The sequence below is a fragment of the Schistocerca americana genome, chromosome X (assembly GCF_021461395.2).
Source record: "Schistocerca americana isolate TAMUIC-IGC-003095 chromosome X, iqSchAmer2.1, whole genome shotgun sequence".
Lineage (NCBI taxonomy): Eukaryota > Metazoa > Arthropoda > Insecta > Orthoptera > Acrididae > Schistocerca > Schistocerca americana.
Window position 1 is genome coordinate 95,796,393 of NC_060130.1, and position 19,826 is coordinate 95,816,218.

General features: G+C 40.5%; 1 protein-coding gene across 1 annotated transcript in view; it reads left to right on the top strand.

Moving 5' to 3' along the window:
* The first annotated feature begins 151 nt into the window (after positions 1-151).
* LOC124555829 (mucin-19-like) overlaps positions 152-19,826 on the top strand; it is a 336,145-nt gene continuing 316,470 nt past the window's right edge. The window contains exon 1 of the mRNA XM_047129895.1: positions 152-206. Coding sequence (XP_046985851.1) covers positions 158-206 — 49 coding nt within the window. The 5' untranslated portion in view covers positions 152-157. The remainder of the gene's footprint in view (positions 207-19,826) is intronic.

Genomic DNA, 19,826 nt, shown 5'->3' on the forward strand with positions numbered 1-19,826 from the left:
GGGTAGATGCTGCAAGAAGGAAGATATGTCAAGGTCAGTGGTTTAGAAACTCGCGGCTCCCGTTAGGCGATTGGCCGGAGCGGCGGCCGAAGGGGGTCAGCGCGGAGCCGGCGGCGCGGCGCGAGCTGGCGCGCCAGTCCGCCGACGCCGCCGCAACATGCAGGTCGCCGACTGCGCGCGCGCATGCGCTCTGCTGCTGCTGCTCGGTGAGTTCGCTTGTCGACGCACGACTCGACCAGCTGACTACGGCACAGCACCCCTTCCCCTACACCGAGCGCTTTGTTCGCCGACGTAGCTTTTCAGTGGGATACCCGTAACAGTGTGCGTGCGTGTATTTGACAAAGAAGAATTAATTTCATTTGTGGAAAGTGTCGAAGCTTGTGCCTCTCAAAACGATTCCTCCCTTAGCGGATATACGAATGTTTTACTTTGTTATTCATTTCTGGATTAAAGGTTTGAAAGCCTGTCAGTGTAGATAAATTATCGTCGACTATTACTGTTCACCCGTACAATTCTGACACTTCGACGTCCTTCTGGCCCCGCAGGGTGAATAAGAGCCTCGTAATTTAAAGCAACTAAAGATGAAATTCTATGTATTAATCGCAGATGCCTCGACAATTGCAGCTGTAGCCGAAATAAGTCGATCGCAATAAAGAAATACAACTGAAGCAGCGGACTTGGATTCATTAACAGACTGTTCGGTCGGTTCTTGGTAGAATATTTTATACGTTACGAATGAAAACACACACAACACTCGTGTAATATTCGACTATATTTATTGTTTGTTTCGCGACAGCCGAAAACCGGTTTGTTAAATGAATAATAAAAATTGTAGAATACTACACCAGGGTTGCGTGTGTTTTGATTCGTAGTATATATAAAATTCTGTCACTGCTTGCTCCCTAAGTGCGTAGATTAAATATTCTAGATCTTTTACAAAAGTTCGGTTGCAGTTTCGATCAGTTTCATTAGTGGAGCACTAGAGCGTAAGTTACTTACCGCTTCAGATGAAAACAGCTACCAATAATTTTTATAATAACTGACGTTTATGACTCACTTTGAAGACATATATCTTCATCTTCGAATGACCATTGCTCGTAACTCTATGTCCCCGAGAAAGAACGTCTTTAGTGGGAGTTTCTGATAATTTTCTTCAAACGAAACGAAACTCACATGTATGGTTATAAGAGGCGATTTTGTTTCTGAAATGTAGTAGATTTACTTATGTTTTCATTAATTTAATCTCGAAATAATGTGCCATGAAACGAAAACGGCGCGTTGACACTGTGATATGTGCTATTTCGAGATTTCGCTCTTGAAAAAGCTGAAGAAAAACAGCTACATTTTATTCGTAACTCTTTGAAAGCAGATACTGACCCTGCGCTTTGATTGCCGTTGCCGTCATTGAAAGCTCCCAGACAGAGAAGATGGCGCACTGGAGCCCCGTGTCACAATATATGTTAAATAACAGACTTTTGGCATTGAAAGATAAAGATATAAATCTCGAATGGTGTCAGATAGTACAACAGCATGAAAGTACTAACAGTTGTTTTACCAAAAAATAGTAAGTAAAGAGTGTTTTACCTCGTTGTCCTTCCCTAGTGGAAGTGGTAGAAATTGTGACTGATGTATAACAGTAATTTTGCCAATCATAGGAGTAAGGAGAGCGTAAAAACTGACGCTGAAACCTAAATAATTGTTGATAGAGTCTGTCATAAGTATGACTGGGTGCATAGATGAATGAAATACGGTAACGAGCAATGAGAAACATTCTAAGGGCAAATGGTTGATGTCATTCTTGTCCGACTGTCCACGGGTGGTGCTGTGTTTACGTCTAGTAAAGTTATCGACGGTCCATAGCAAATTACAATATGCTATAGACAAGATATCCACTTGGTGTGAAAAATGTCAAGTGACCCTGAACAATAAAAAGTGAGATTCTTCACGTGAGAACTAAAAAATCCGTCAAATTTTGGTTACACAATAAACCACACAAATTTAAAGGTTGTCGAATCAACTAAATACCTACGAACTACAGTTATGAACAGCTTAAATTGGAATCATCATATAACAATACTGTGGTGAAAGAAAACCAGACTGCGTTTTATTGGCAGAGCGCTTAGAATATGTAACAAATCTACTAAAGAGACTGCCTGCGCTACGCTTGTCTGCTCTCTTGTGGTGCGCTCTATAGAAACCTTAACACACAAGATTGACGGTGGTTCGTGATGGGGCAGATCGTATTGCATTATTGTGAAATAGTGGAAAGAGTGTCACGGATATGATAGGCCAACTGGGATGGCAATTGCTAAAACAAAGGCGTTTATCGTTGCAGCGAGATCTTTCCGCGTAATTTTCATCACCAACATTCTTCTCCGAAAGCCAAAACATTTTGGTGACTCACACCTCTATAGGGAGAAATGTCCATCATAATAAAATAACTAGAGCTTGCACGGAACGATTTAGCTGTTCATTTTTTCCACGTACTTCGAGAGTGGAATGGTAGAGAAATACCTGATGGTTACAATTAAAATGCAGTTACCCACAGAGGTCCATTGTGGGCCGTAATTATCGTATGTCTGCGAAACTTGGTAGTTATTCTAATGCATTAATGCGGAATTCATTTGCGCTGGAAAAAATTAGTTCTAATTTTGAGCACAAGGTGAAAACCTGGCGCTGTGGATGCAAGAAAGGCGTATAGAAATGTTTCGACGTGTAATGGATTAGGAAAGGGACGTGGACAGAAGAGGTCAAACAAGAGAGAAAGGCGTGCTGTTGCTTTTTTACTAACCGCCACTTACGCAAGTTGTTCAAGATGAGCACCGGAGACGTTGACGAGATGATGTAAAGCGCCAGATTTGCACGTGGTGGCCGAAATTAGAACTAATTTTTTTCAGTGTAAACTGGTTCCGCATTAACACATTTGCATATCTACCAAGTTTCGCTACCATACGATGATTACAGCCCACACTGGACCTCCTTGAGTAGCTGATATTTATTTATAATCACGTGGTAGCTAGGTAGGTAGGTAGGTAGGTAGGTAGGTATGAACCCTCCCAAACACTTAAATGTGGATTAAAGAGCACTCATGTAGATGTAGATACATAAAGACATGCATTGTTATTATCTTTCAGTCTCATGTATAGAGAACACCAAATGAAATTTCAAGAGTTCTTCCGTCATTCTGTCTCAGGAGAAGACAATATGCCTGCAAAATATGCATGCACAATATCCAGTGTATGATTCAAAAATTAGACGATTTTCTCTGTGCCAGGTTTCGCGAACTCAGCCTAAAACTGTAGGCCGATCATATATGTACCTCACGTGACTACAAAAGATTAGTCTGCGTGGAGAGCGATTGTAATTTCCGATACACTATGTGATCAAAGGTATCCGGACACCTGGCTGAAAATGACTTACAAGTTCGTGGCACCCTCCATCGGTAGTGCTGGAATTCAATATGGTGTTGGCCCACTCTTGGCCTTGATGACAGCTTCCACTCTCGCAGGCGTAAGTCCAGTCAGGTGCTGGAAGGTTTCTTGGGGAATGGCAGCCCATTCTTCACGGAGTGCTGCACTGATGTGAGGTGAGGCCTGGCACGAAGTCGGCATTCCAAAACACCCCGAAGGTGTTCTATAGAATTCAGGTTAGGATTCTGTGCAGGCCAGTCCATTACAGGGATGTTATTGTCGTGTAACTACTCCGCCACAGGCCGTGCATTATGAACAGGTGCTAGATCGTGTTGAAAGATACAGTTGTCACCTCCGAATTGCTATTCAACAGTGGGAAGCAAGAAGGTGCTTAAAACATCAATGTTGGCCTGTGCTGTGATAGTGACATGCAAAACAACAAGGATGCAAGCCTCCTCCATGAAGAACACGACCACACCACAACACAACCGCCTCCGAATTTTACTGTTAGCACTACACACGCTGGCAGATGACGTTCACCGGGCATTCGCCATGCCCACGCCCTGCCGTCGGATCGCCACATTGTGTACCGTGATTCGTTACTCCACACAACGTTTTCCCACTGTTCAATCGTCCAATGTTTACGCTCCTTACACCAACCGGGGCGTCATTTGGCATTTACCAGCGTGATGTGTGGCTTATGAGCAGCCGCTCGACCTTGAAATCCAGGTTTTCTCTCCTCCCGCCTAACTATCACAGTACTTGCAGTGGATCCTGATGGAGTTTAGAATTCCTGTGTGATGGTGTGGATAGATGTCTGCCTATTACACAATACGCCCCTCTCAACTGTCGGCGGTCTCTGTCAGTCAGCAGACGGGATCAGTCTGTACGCTTTTGTGCTATACGTGTCCTTTCACGTTTCCACTTCACCATCACATGGGAAACAGTGGACCTAGGGATGTTTAGGACTGTGGAAATCTCGTGTACCGACGTATGATGCAAGTGACACCCAATCACTTGACCACGTTCGAAGTCTGTGAGTTCTGTAGAGCGCCCACTCTGCTCTCTCACGATGTCTAATGACTACTGAGGTCGCTGATATGGAGTACCTGGCAGTAGGTGGCAGCACAATGCACCTAATATGAAAAACGTATGTTTTTGTTGGTGTCCGAATACATAGTGTATGTACATGCATACATTAATCCTTGTTACATAGATCATGAATATGATATTTCGTAATGATGTGGAACGAGTCACTTAACATAAGTTTTCTTTACACAAAATAATTAATGAATAAATTAATTTTTTTACAGTTACTCCTTCATATGTAAGAATTCATCTATTGAGTAGAAGGAGATGTCATTCAGAAATTCTTTTAATTTGTTTTTAAATGTTGGTTGGTTATCTGTCAGACTTTTAATACTATTTGGCAAATGACCAAAGATGTTTGTGGCAGCATAATTCACCCCTTTCTGTGTCAAAGTGAGATTAAATCCAGAATAGTGAATATCATCCTTTCTTCTAGTGTTGTAGCTATGCACTTCGCTGTTATTTTTGAATTGGGACGGGTTATTAACGACAAATTTCATAAGTGAATAAATGTATTGCGAAGGTACTGTGAATATCCCGAGTTCCTTAAATAAATGTCTGCAAGGTGATCTTGGGTGGGCTCCAGCTATTATTCTGATTACACGCTTTTGTGCAATGAATACTTTCTCTCTTAATGACGAATTGCCCCAAAATATGATGCCATATGAAAGCAGTGAATGAAAATAGTCATAGTCGGCTAATTTACTGATATGTTTATCACCAAAATTTGCAATAACCCTACTAGCATAAGTAGCTGAACCCAACCGTTTTAGCAGATCATCGCTGTGTTTCTTCCAATTCAATTTCTCATCAATGCACACACCCAGAAATTTTGAGTATTCTACTTAGTAACAGACTTCCGTTCATAGTCTACATTTATCAATGGTGTTATGCCATTTACTGTACAGAATTGCATAAACTGTGTTTTCTCCAAATTTAGTGAGGGTCCATTTGCAGAGAATCACTTAATAATTTTCTGAAAGACATTATTTGCAATTTCCTCCGCTGATTCTTGCTTATTTTGTGTGATTACTGTACTTGTATCATCAGCAAAAAGAACTAGCTTTGCATCTTCGTGAATATAGAGTGGCAATTCGTTAATATATATTAAGAACAATAAGGGACCAAAGACTGAAGGTTGTGGGACACCATTCTTGATACCTCCTCAGTTAGAGGACTCTGCTGGTTTTTGCAGGCTATCTGTACTGTTAATTTCAACCTTCCGCATTCTTCCAGTTAAGTATGAATTAAACCATTTGTGCACTGTCCCACTCATACCGCAATACTCAAGTTTATCTAGAAGAATTTCATGATTCATTCAGTCATAAGCCTTTGAGAGACCACAAAATATCCCAATGGGTGATGTTTGGTTATTCAATGCATTTAATATTTGATCAGTGAAAGCGTATATAGCATTTTCTGTTGAAAATCCTTTCTGAACACCATATTGACATTTTGTTAGTACTTTATTTTTACAAATATGTGATGCTACCCTTGAATACAATACTTTTTCAAGCATTTTGGATAAAGCTCTCAGAAGTGAGATTGGGCGGTAGTTGTTAGCGTCAGATCTATCCCCTTTTTATGCAATGGTTTAATAATAGCCTATTTCAGTCTATCTGGAAAAATGCCCTGTTACAGTGAGCTACTACATATGTGGCTGAGAATCCTAGCTATTTGTTGGGAACAAGCTTTTAGTTCTCTGTTGGAAATGCCATCAATTCCGTTTGAGCTTTTACTTTTGAGTGAATTTATTATTTTCCTAATTTCAGTAGGAGAGGTGGGTTGAATTTCAGTTTTATCACATTGCATAGGTACTGCCTCTTCCATATACGGCCTTGCATTTTCGAATGAATAGCTGGATCCTATTTTCTCTATGACACTTAAAAATGATTATTGAAAATGTTTTCTACTTCTGACTTCTTGTTAACGAACTTTTCATTGTGTTTGATAGAAATACAGTCTTCCTGTGCTCTCAGCTGCACTGTTTCCCTTTTCACAATATTCCAAACTGTTTTAATTTTGTTACCAGATGTGCTAATCTCAGACATAATGCACATACTTCTGGACTTTTGAATAACTTTTCTTAATACAATGCAGTAGTTTTTATAATGTTTCACTGTTTTGGGATCATTACTCCCCCTAGCTGTAAGATACATTTCCCTTTTCTGTTTTCAAGGTATTTGTATCCCTTTCGTAAGCCATGACTTTTTATATGTTTTCTAACATATATATTCCACTATTTTCTCAAGGAAACTGTTTTCAAATATACTCACAAAGATAGCACGAAATAGGTTAAATTTTAAATTAGCATTATGTTCCCTGTACACCACATCCCAATCTAACTGTTGCAAGCTTTCTCTAAAATTTTGAATTGGTAAATCGTTAATGGAACGCATTATTTTGGAGGACAGTTTTGCATTACTGTATAGAGCTATATCATATACTGTAACTAGCTGTGCATCATGATCAGCCAGACCATTCTTAACAGGAAAAGTTTTTATTCGATTAAATTTATCTTGGTCTGTGAAAACGTTACCTATCAGTGTGCTGCTTTCCTGTACAACCTGAGTAGGAAAATCAATAACTAATGTCAAATTGAAATAACCAACTAATACTTCTAGGTCAACCTTTCTATCGGACTTTTTCAGAATATCTACGCTGAAATCCCCACAAACAATAATTTCCTTTCCTTTGTCTGACAGATAGCACAATAAAGAATCCAACTTTTCTAGTGGGGACCTATAAACGGTTACAATTACAAAAGTGCCATTATTTAGTTTAAGATCACATGCACATGCTTCTATATGTTGCTATACGCAAAATTTTTTAGTTTCCAAATGTTTCACGCTATGACTGATTTTAACATTGTGGCAAGTCCTGCTCTCTCCATAGTATCTCTGCTTACATGTGTTGAAAGTTTATATCCACCTCCTTTTACCATTTCTGTACCTGTGACTATGATGTTCAGACAGACATAGTACATCTATTCCACCCTCAGTTTCTAAATATTCTAAACAAACAAGAAGCTCTGTTTTTTAATCCCCTGATATTCTGATGCAATATATTAACATTATTTTTCACTGTGCTTTTATATGACTCTTGTGACATACTAACATTATTTTTCACTGTACTGTTAGGAGAAGCTTGTGATATTTTCGCCTGTCTGAACTTCTCAGAAGATTAATTTCAATCGTATGATGATTGGACACTGATCTAAGCCTCAATTGAGATGCAGGCCATGTCTTATGAAGTCCCACCTACCAATACCATCAACAAGAACCAAACCTATGCCTGACAAAGTAGCCGCCCGAAGCAGCTGATCTAGCTCCATATTGACCCTCCTGACAGAGCTGTTCAATTGGGGCCAGTCATATCACATGAAAGCAAGAACCAAGCCAACATTTGTATGGTTCGTTGCAGATGCTATTTTTACCAGGTTACACTCAATATTGTAGCCATGATACCTATCAATACTGTTTCCCTCTCCACCCACTACCACAACATGATCCTGCTTTGTAAAACCCTTGCACAGTGATCCTACATCGTCTATCACTTGGCTAAGACATGCACTGGGCTTGAAAATACTTGTGATCTGGTACCTGTCACTTAATTTTTCCTGTAAGGTCTGGCGCACACCTCTTCCATGGCTACTACCTAACAACAGAACTTTTCTCCTACTTTCTACTTTTTTTGCAACAGTTGGTTTCCTTGCGAAAGTCTGTTGAGTGCTGACTGCACTTACATTTACTTGATCCTCTTCTTTAGTTGACTGAGGTAGCAAGACAAATTATTGTTTGTGCCAACGATGAAACTGTCAGATACTGTTCTATTCCTGTGGCCCCTGTTCCTTGCTACCACTTCCCACCTGCCTTCACCCTTCTCCCCCCTTAACCTCATCAGTTCCTCCCTAGCACTAACCAGTTCAGCCTGAAGGGCTCTAATCTTCCCTTCCTGTTCCGCTGTTTTCCTATCCCTTGAACATAATCTGCAATACCATGGAAGAGACCCATTTACTTCCCCGATTTCCATGCCACTATATTCACCCCAAAGTAACCATCTGCCAGAACATCTGCACAGAACCGCAGAACTGACTTTCCTACGGCAGCTCAAACACTTATCGTTCATGGTTGTTTACAATATTTTTTACAAAATTTATCTAGGCAATAACAGTAATATTCTATTAACTACAGATCACAAAAGTCACTTAAGTTATGTGGAACATTAATATACTTGTATACTATTAATATAGTAACGTAATGCATTGAAACGAGTGAAACCTTCCATAGATAATATAAAACAGATTCTAATTAACTTCGTTACGGTGTAATATTAACTTAATTTACAGTTATTAAATAATTAATTACGTATCTTCACGAGCTTAACATTCAAGCGTGTGCGATCTGCGCCAGTGCTGCCAACCAACTTGACATCAACAGCTAAGTTTAGGATCTATGAGAACTTATGTGAAATTATGTTAAACATTAGCTCACAGAAACCCCTGCCTAGTTTTTAAATTTTATTTTATTTATTTGATAAATTTTATTATTCCATTGATGTCATCACTGACAGAAAGTTAACAATATAAGCTTACAACTAACAAGGCCGCTTTCGGAAGTCTAAAATTTTACCGCTAAAATTTCAGCCACACTGAAATTCAACTACGGTGCCCGAATTCCTAATCACGTCTCGTGAAAAAACTTGTAGTGTGTAGTTAAATACACCAAGAAAGTCAACGGTACAATATCAGTTTGGAGTGCTGCAAGCCTCGCATAGCTTGTTTTTCTGTATGTTTTGAGTTTGACGTGGGCTCAGTAGGCTATCCGTGTACGACTGTTACAAAAAATATGAAGTACTGATTAGAAAACTGTGAAGAGTGTCTTGATCGTTTCATTGCGTAAGTGTTCGTTTCTTCGTAACTTGGTTGAGGGTAATATTTGCATGTTTGGAAGCGTAGTGGTGTTGAGTTCCTAACGAACGGGAGGGCTGTGTGAGGCGGTTCTTCTGTGAACTGATTTTAATAACTGTTCCTTAAAGACATATCAGTGGCTGACCGAACCAAATGAAAGAGCAGTCAATAGGTGGAAGGAGTGGTTAACACCTCAAACATTAATTCCCTAGAACAATTATGACTGTTTTTTTACGTTCTGTTGGGCCCGCAGCATAGTATACGACAGTATTAGACATTATGGACACGAATGCTCCAAACTAGCTGTAATAAGGCAGTCCAAAATTAGTATAGCGCGATATTCGGCGTAACAATATGTTTTAAGAGGGATAGGAATAGACGTGGCGCAGGCGGGACACCTGCGGCGCCACCCTGTCGCCGCCGAAGTATTGATTATTCTCCGTGCTTTAACGTCACTCATCATACGTATCGTTAGATCACATTAATTTGGTACTGCACTATCGAACGGACACACAAATTCCACTGTGCAAAACATCAGTGTTTATAACGAGAAACAAAAAGACATCCGTTTTTAGACAAAGCGCAAAGCGTCGCGTGAAACACACGAAGAGCAGTGTTTGTTTGGACAAATTACAGCTACAGATCGCAAAAATGAAGTTGTAGATAACTGTCTAAATAGCATAGAAAAAGGTTCCAACAGCTCGTAGCAGAGACTCTTGGCTGTTATGGTTTCAATTGCTGTGTAAACTTTGTCGGACCAGGAGATCTATTGGTAGCTCAGCGTGTTCCGTCAAAGGACTTGGCACCCTCTGTAGTAAGAAACTGAGAAAGTTTTCACCAAAGGAATTTGAGAGATGTCATGCAGCATCTGCACAGAACTGCAGAAAAAAAACGAAGAACAGACAGAAAGAACAGTTGAAAAATGTGGTGAAGCGTGTGCTGGAAACCGAAGGGTTGCGGGATCGGATCCCGATCGGACCGCGGAATATTTCGGAGTGCCTTTAACTTAACCTTCACCTCCAAATAATGTGAAAATTCACTAGTAACGACAGGTGGTTCGCATTCTATGTTAAACTTCCGGTCCCTTTTGCCCTGTAGGGTTATCGGGGTAGGTTAGGACAAGAAAGTTGCCGTAGTGACATACAAAACATCTGTCTTAGCTTCATATTTTCTCATTTCTGTGAGTATCGGTCTTGCCACACTAACGACCGTATGTGGACCTAAGATATATGCTTTCTAAATTTTTGCATTGAAACTGATGATCGTAGGACAGCCACCCAGATTTGGTTCATACAACAATTCATTGTGTCAAGCCCGCGTAAGTAGAAAAACATTACCATTACCATCTCAGAATAGTTTTGCGATCTTCAGGAACTGTTTCCTCATGATAAAACCGGGAATTTTTTTTTTTTAATTTCGCGATCTTGACATAACAATTTATTATATGGACTAAATCTGGGTGATTGACGGACTTAGGGCCATCAGTTTCAGTGCAAAAGCTTACAAAACATGTATGTTTGTGTGGCAGGCAAGGCAGATACTGACAGAAACGACCAAATATGAAGCTAAATTAAAAAATTGAATGATAAACCAGAGGTGTAAAATCTAAGTTGTAATGTTTTCTTGTGGCAGACTCCTATACTCGACAGGAGTTCCTCGCAGTAGTTGAAAACTTTTCCCTACAGTGTGTTATTTAGTACTATACACCCTCAATTTTTTCGTGTTTTACGAATTTCTTAACTGTTTGTTTATAAATTTTCTAATCAGCATTCTGTACTGACTACCTCCAGCTTACATGCTCCTACAGAACCTGATAGATAAAAAACTGAATAAAGTCGAACGTTACTATGTTGTATTAGGAAGGATTCTGTTTCGGAGCCTGGTATGACAAAGTAATTTGAGCTATTTTCAATATGCTCCGATGTACTCGTCAAAATCAGTAGACTGATGCAAAACATTTTAAATCAGCCCGGAAAACTTTTTGTGGGAATATTAAATATTAACAGAATAATCTTTCTTTCACGGATTAGCAATCGCCTTTTAGATGGTCAGTGTGGCACAGGGGTCCGCAGGAAGATCTGACTAACCTGGTAATATGTCTGGCAGGTAACGTGACTTCCACACGTGGTAACGCCTTGTGCGTGAGGAAAAAATCAAGTAGGACTGCGTCTGGGGTCGACGCATACCTTGACGTCCCGCTATAAGTGGCTGTGTGTGCCGGTTCTCAGGAGCTCATGCAACCTCAAATAGGACATTACAAATAACGCTTTGCAGTGTTCAAAAAACCTTTAAATTGATGTCTGTCTTTATCTTGTACCTTAGAGGTAACTAGGAGCATTTCTCCCTCGCTCGTGTAATATTTATTGTCAGTGGTTAGAGGTGTATCATAAAAAATGTACGAATCAACGTGTTCGACTGAATAATAACATTTCTTATACGTATGTTTTAATGAAAGTAATGGGCGTGACACAGAGAACAAAGCCAAAGAGCGTTCTTTTCCTTCTCCGTGGAAGCGAATTGTATGCTGTTACAGATATTCTAACGGTAGCTTTCAGTAACGCCGTCTCGTTATTCGATGTGGCCGAGAAACAGTTGCCGTTGCTCATTTCGCCATTCGCAAAGCGATGTGCTTCTGTCTCACACTCATGTGTCAGAATGACGTAATTTCAAAATTGAAGTATTTCTTTTGCCTTCGACTAGCTACGATTATTATCTCATCTAAGAGTAAGGAACATATGATTGTGCATACACATACAGACTGAGCTCGATTGCATTATTGCTTAACACTATTGCGTATATCCAATCGACAGCACGGTTTTTTTTTCTCTGATGTATATCACAACATTAATATAGTTAAATAATCTGGTATAAATTAGCGACATTGCATTTCTTATCAAATGCGACAAGAGCTTATTAGCTTATACAGCTAGGCCAGGTAGCGAGGTCAATTACAGCGCTCTTTCTAGGCTAGACGAGTACAGTGCTTTTACTAAGCTAGAAAGCTTCCGTCAAGTAGTTTTTTTCTGTTTAGTTCATCGACCTCCATACCCGAAGTTGCTAACTCACCGTGAGGCGCTGGTACTCGACGCGGAGAACTTTTCCGTGTGCTGTTGGTGGAAGATGTTTTCGTCTGCAGAGTTTCGTTGGCAAGGGTAAGGAGGGGTAGTAGTGTGCAGTTCACAATCACTAAATTATGGTTACATGCCCAGTGTGCAGTGTTAAACTACTCCTCTGCAGTTTCTTACAGAATGAAGGTCGCCAATGATTCGCCTCCGCTCGGAGGACGTTGGTGCCATATCAGCGGGGGGAGGGGAGGGGGGGATGGTATGTCAGCATTTTACTTCAGAATGGCCCTTCTGTCGTTACATTATAACAGTTGTGAAACACTGTACGTGTACCAGTTACGGTCATCTGATTCAGACTTCAAGGAGTCGAAGTTGGTTTCTCTCTCAGGCAACGATAGTTAAGAACGACGCAAAAAGCCCTAATTACTGTCCTAGACAAGTTCCTAGTGAAAGTAGTTTGCCGTTGCCCTTCTCCGACCTTTAGGAAGAGTCACACAGCTACATGTGGATGACTGCGATAAGTCCTTGTGGGACGAAGGGTTTCCTCTCAGGCAGGCGCAGATCTGTCTAATGAAGAGATCATCAGTAACAGCGTCACAGCCGGCCTGAGTGGACGAGCGGTTCTAGGCGCTTCAGTCTGGAACCGCGTGACCGCTACGGTTGCAAGTTCGAATCCTGCCACGGGCATGGATGTGTGTGATGTCCATAGGTTAGGTAGTTTTAAGTAGTTCTAAGTTCTTGGGAAGTGATGACCTCAGATGTTAAGTCCCATAGTGCTCAGAGCCAACAGCGTCACATGCTACCGATGAGACACTGTGGCCAGGTTTGGAATCCAACCCAGGACATCGATGCACGGTCTGGTGCCTAGGAATTATGCGTCGCCATGTCTCTTCCTCCTATTGGCTAAATAATTGTGGTGATAATTTCTTCTGCCATCGGTATTCGAACCTGGGCCGACCGCTGCACATTTCAACTCAGGAGAAACTACCCCTCGAACATGTCATACAATATATTCATATGTGAAAAGCTTTTAATTCAGCAGCTCTCCCATAACAGACTTTCTGTCGCATGTGCTCTACCTTACGCTGTTGTTTTGTCTTCTACCAGAGTTGATAAGTACGCGCAGCCACACAGGTTTTAGTACCTAAAATGTTCTCCACTTCTTCGCTTTAATGCACAACCTATAAATGGACAGAGAAATGTCACGTTCACTAAAAAAAGCAATTAATCTTTTCATAAATTAACGAATAGCCTTCATACATGCAACTATTTCTGCATCAGTCCTAATATTCATCAGTGAAATCACAAATTTTTGCAGCGTAATCGAATGAGAGATCGTTCAGATTTGTTTTAATTAAAGTAACTGCTGGGTATCTATGAACTTATTGTTTGATATTGGTCAGCAACAATATCGAAAAGCCTCTGAACTCACAGCTGTTGCCGAGGCCACAAACTCATGCTACTGGCAGTGGAATAGAGCTAGTTGGCCCATCGGACTCGTGTTTCGGAGGACGGCTATTCCAGTCTCCGTCTAACCATACGCATTTAGGCTGTACGTCGTTTCTCTAAGCCACTTGGGGCAAATAGTGGGACGGTTCCTTCGAAACAGGAGTCGGCCTTTTGTTTCCACAAGCCGAGCAGATGTGCCGTCTCCGATGACCTCGTCCTCGACATCAAAATTGAAGAAAAGACAGTTTAATACAAAAGCTGCTCTTTACTTGCTGGCCAACTAGTTTCGGGCTTTGCCCATTTTCACAAGCCACCCGTTACAGGGAACAAAATTTGTTATGAGCGGATGTGTAGAATGTAGATAATAAAGGTATCACTGAAATGGTTCATATGGTATCTACTCACATATTTTTTTTTAGGATATGGTTGGCGTGGACAGTTCTGTTTATGACATCACACTTAAATGTATCTCATATGAATCAAAAGATGTCCCAAATGTAGTTACACATTACGGTATTATGTCAATGTATGTGCATAATATATATATATATATATATTTTCTTAATTGTGGTACCTGCATTAGCCAGCATAATGTGATCCACATGCCAACACTATTGTATACACAATGTAGAATTTTTTTCCTACTGGATCACGCTGTACGTCACGCTGGCTTATTTATCGTAGGTGGTATAGTCATTTTGACAGATTTTGATGCAAAGAGTTTTATTATGAGGTCTTACATAATCCCTGACATATTGAATTTACTTCGCGGTTGTATTAATATCACTGACTTTGTTCAGCGTGAGACACAGTGTTCCATCACAACACAGTTTTACAATAAATTTTTATTTCCTTTTCAGCACTGTTTCAGAGGAAACATACTATTTCATTCGTATTTCAATGGAATCCACATATGATCGTATTGTTATGCTGTTATAATTTTCAGTTCATAGTTTGTAGTGTCGTAGTTAAAACTGAAAACTTTTATATAGAGTACCACATAAAAACGCTGCACGTGCGTGCGTGCGAATCGTTTGTAACCAGGTTCAGGGCGACTGTTTCTCGACGTCGTGTGTGGGTTGTTGGGTAGCTTTTGGGGGGAAGAGGCCAGACAGCGAGGTCATCGGTCTCATCGGATTAGGGAAGTACTGTGAAGGAAGTCGGACGTGCCCTTTCAAAGGAACCATCCCGGCATTTGCCGGGAGCGATTTAGGGAAATCAGGGAAAACCTAAATCAGGATGACCGGACGCGGGATGGAACCGTCGTCCTCTCGAATGCGATTACAGTGTGCTAGCCACTGCGCCACCTCGCTCGGTGTCGTGTGTGGTTTGCGTTGTAGAGGCAAGTGCACAATGAAAAAAAAAAAATGAAAGCCACTTACCTAGTACACATGATTCTACATAATAACTGAAACACAACACTAGTGTGCACAAACACTAGTCGTTACTCTACACACGATTTGATTATACGTTTGGCCCATCAGCACGGGTAAGAGCATGGAAAGATAAACAACCTCCACTTACTAGGACAGCAAGTACAATTCTGTCGTAGCTGATGAGCTCTAGAAAACTTTTTCGTGACATCTGTTAAACATTATACTTCAAGGTGATTTGATTAAAGTCGTAGACACGCGATGATAAAAGTAACTGTACGTAGATTTAGACTCCAAACGTGTTTACGACAACAAATTGCGTCGTTCCTGGAATATTGTTTTTCTTGATAAACTAGACTAATTACTTTGAAATATCTTTCCAGTTCGCTACGTAAATTTTCAAAATTGATCTGGGTGATTGCTGACTCTCCAAAGTACGACATTGTGTCGTAATGGAGACTACTGTGATTGATAGATTTTCAAAAATGTCTATTCACTGACACTATCGTTACGTAGTTTCCCACTGTTACCATTTTGAGTGATAAGACATGTTAAATACGCTGTTGCAGCATGACTTTTACAATGTGGAAACCAGTAACAGTGTGAAAATACTTGGTGATTGTGTCTGTGATTAAATATTTTTGTTCATTTCTACTGCTCTTAGCCTGCCTGGTACTTGTTGCAGCTTCAATTCCGCACTCATGTGGTATTTCTGAACTTTTTTTGTTGAACAGCCTTTCGTAAGCAAAAAATTCTCTCATATAACTCCGTAATAGGTTCGAATCCTTACATGACAGGACGTTCAGCATGCTAATACAAATAAAAGCGACACTCTCTGTTAAGTGAACTATGCACGGTTTGTTGAAACATCGCTACGTTGTTACGAGCTTGGTCTTTAGAACGGTTTCCGAAAGAATTAGACTGACGGATTTCGTGTGAGTCTGATTGAAATGCCACCCACGTTGCTTAATAAACGACGCAACCAGATGTAACTATGAGTCTACCATAGTAACGCCCTACAACATATCCTCAATATCTTTTTCGTATTGTGTAGTATTTGTTTGCCTCGCGCAACACGAAAGAATTGGCTTTCCAGAAATGAGTAAGACTTTGACACTAAAGAAACGTTTATCTCTTAATACTGAAAGTACCTCCACCATTGTTTCATTTACCTCGGAAGGACAACTATCGGAATCCTTTTTCGTTTTTTATATTCATTGTGGGGGTTGAACACTGTAATGTACACGAAGAGACAAGTAATGATATGCGAGCGCTTGTATCCAGGAAGAACTTTTAGCATTCTTCGGTTCGGTTCGTCGTAGGGAATCTGAACTTGGGCAATGAGGTCACTGTGGTTTTACTGTTTACCGTTCCGTAGGCATCCGTGTCAGTGGAGCGAAGCAGGTTCCTAGAGCCGGAAGTGAACACAGAAGAAATCAGTTGGGAAACAGCTGCTAATGAAGTGAAACCCGGTCCTTCCGGATACTAGCTTACGTTCCAAGGGTGTCAGACATCACATAGCGTCCTGGTGATTTCGAGGTCGCTCGAACGCAGCCTTTACTTCAATATACAAGGACCGGAAAAGCGTAATGTGCTGCCTTGCACAAAAACCCATTTCGTATGTTTAAAGAAGAGTAAAACTTAAGTCGTGATTACTTAGTTGGTGATCGAACCGAGTCAGTGGCAATGTATATCCGTTATCCAACCCGTGTTTTTTAGATAACAGGAACAGTTTCCTCATACTCCGACCGACAAGAATGTTTTGAACACTCCAAAACCCTCGCAAAGAGCTTGTGAAACGCTAGCGGGGAAGTCTTCCATCGATAAATAAGTACTGGGAATGCAAAAACATCCTTTAGAAGTTGACACTGTGCACAACATAGCTACTAAATGAAGTCTTAATTTCAATCTGTTTTTGCAGTGGTTTCAGGAGTATGATAGTGAATTTCAATAATTCCCAAATCTAGTGGGAATTCTGATCGACACATCTGACATGTTATCGAACATCGTTTCAGAGCTAATGAATTCCTCCTGATTCTACATGTCCCACTTACCTCTGACTACAAATCAAGGATTTACAGACTCCAGTCACGATGAACTGCTGCAGCATTGCGTGCCAAATAATATTAGTCAAAACCTTATAAGATTAGTTGTCAAAATGTTCTAATTCATTGGCACATATCTTGTGTGACACTATCCGACTATCAGGGGTGATAAAAGCGCCAAAATATAGTTGCGTACCTGTAGCTGTAAAAAAAGACGGAACTTTAAGATTCTTAGGGGCGATGCTTTTCGGTGAATTATATCGTTACGAGAATTTTACAGGATGTGGATACCATTACCACACATTACTTTGAAGTAGTAGTAACTGTCAGTAGTTTTGTCTCATTTTTAGAAGGCTGCGTTTCACTACGTAATTATAATTTACATCAATACTGCCTGACACGTAAATATAACGGTATAAAGAATCACAAGCACTTCAGACAACTAACCTATCTAGAAACGATGAGAAGTTGCCGTGCAGAAAAACTATTAAATTTTTTTAATCCCACCGAACGATTTTCTGGACGCCTGTGTGCCCAACATATTTGTCTGGAAAGTAGGAAAAAAGTCGCTTCAAGTATACGATTGCGAAAGAATGTACTCCTTTTGCAAATATTTCACTCTTTTGCTTCCGAAAATTTTTGTGAAAAAAGCCTCTATTTCTTGTATGCACGCGCCACAACGCCTGCACTTACTGGCCACTAGAAATTATTAATCGAAAATATTTATAACACAGGTAAGACTTAAAGGTTCTTCAAACTTTATGAACATCATTAATTACGATAATCTAGGTACGTAGAGTTCTAAAATGGCAACTTGTCTGTGACGAAACAAGTAGCTTGTCAACGAGTACGATTACATGTCAGAGAAAAGGTGACGGCAATAAAAAAGTATGCTCCCAGATTTTCTTCACGACCCACCACCTCTTGCAGCATCGCTTGCTACCTGGAAAGAGGACAGCGTTACATAAAAAGAGGAAAAGACCAGTTAGTGATAAGAAATTATTGGAAGAGCGCCTTATAAAGAAGATACCCGCCAATAAAATAAGAAATTGTGATTTCACTCTTCCAGTATTTTATTAAAATGAGTCCTGTCTCATCCTTCCAACAAGGCCACAGCTTGTTTCTACTCCATCTTCGTCTAGCTGAACTAGGGCTACGTGTCTAATAAGCTTGATAAAGATGGGCGCTCCAAATAGACTAATGGATTTAAATGTTTAACTTAGGTGTATATTCCACTATCTATGGACGACCTGGAACAATTTCAACTGAACTTTATACACCTGAGTAATTATTTAGAAGACGCTCATGCAGAAGTAAGACACTTCTAGCTTTCCTAAGGTGTAATGGTGGTAGGTCGTGGTAAATTTGGAAATCTATGGGACTAAACTGCTGAGGTCATCGGTCCCTGGGCTTACGCACTACTTAATCTAAATTACCCTAACTTTACGCTAAGGACAACACACACACCCAGGCCCAAGGGAGGAGTCGAACCTGTGACGGGGGGAGCCGCGCTAACTGTGACAAGACGCCGCAGATCGCACGGCTAGGTCGTGGTAACATGCAGAGTTGCTAATACAGCTGTAACTGTGGAATCAAATATGGTGCAGAAATGACTTACTATCTGGTAAAAATACTGTGTTGGTAAGACACCCCAACCCACCCTCTGACCCGCGTAGTCGACCAACGTTGCTGCCCATCTATGATATCACTCTATCAGATCTTAATTCCTTATGAAACCAAAATTCCTGTGGAGAGCACATTACAGTTACACTTTAATAACTCTGATGGCTTTACGGTCCACCCAATTTATTTATATACAATGCATTTCCTGTAGTTATATACTATTTGTTTCTTGCACTGTCTACGATTTCTAAACCTTGTACCGCTGTCAGTAAGGGACAACTCTAGTCACGGCGTACATATTCAGCGTCTAAATACTACTGTGCATTTGAACAGATCATTTTGTGTATACAATTTAACATTTTGTATCAAATTCAATATACTTAGCTGAGGGATGTATGCACCAGTGCAATAAATCGTCACCTCAGTACGTTTTCTTCAGGTTGGCTAAATTATTTGTATCTAGGTAGCCTTAAAATTAAGTTAGATAAATAAACACAGGTGCCTGAGTGCATTATATACTTTCCCAAACACTTTCTACGTGCCACAAATAGATGATTGTTTATTATTGCACTATATTTGAAGCAATGCGTGCTCTGTTTTTCGAAAGTTCACACACTACAATCTTCAATTGCACATCCATACACTCCATTTAAGTAATTATTCGTTCGAGCTAACTCCAAACATACGTTAGACATTGTCGACTGTTGTTATGTATTCCACGTTTTAAACAATAGCGCTGCCCGAACCTCACCTGCTATTCACCGGCCGGCCAGAGTGGCCGAGCGGTTCTAGGCGCTTCAGTTTGGAACCGCGTGACCGACCGCTACAATCGCATGTTCGAGTCCTGCCTCGGGCACGGATGT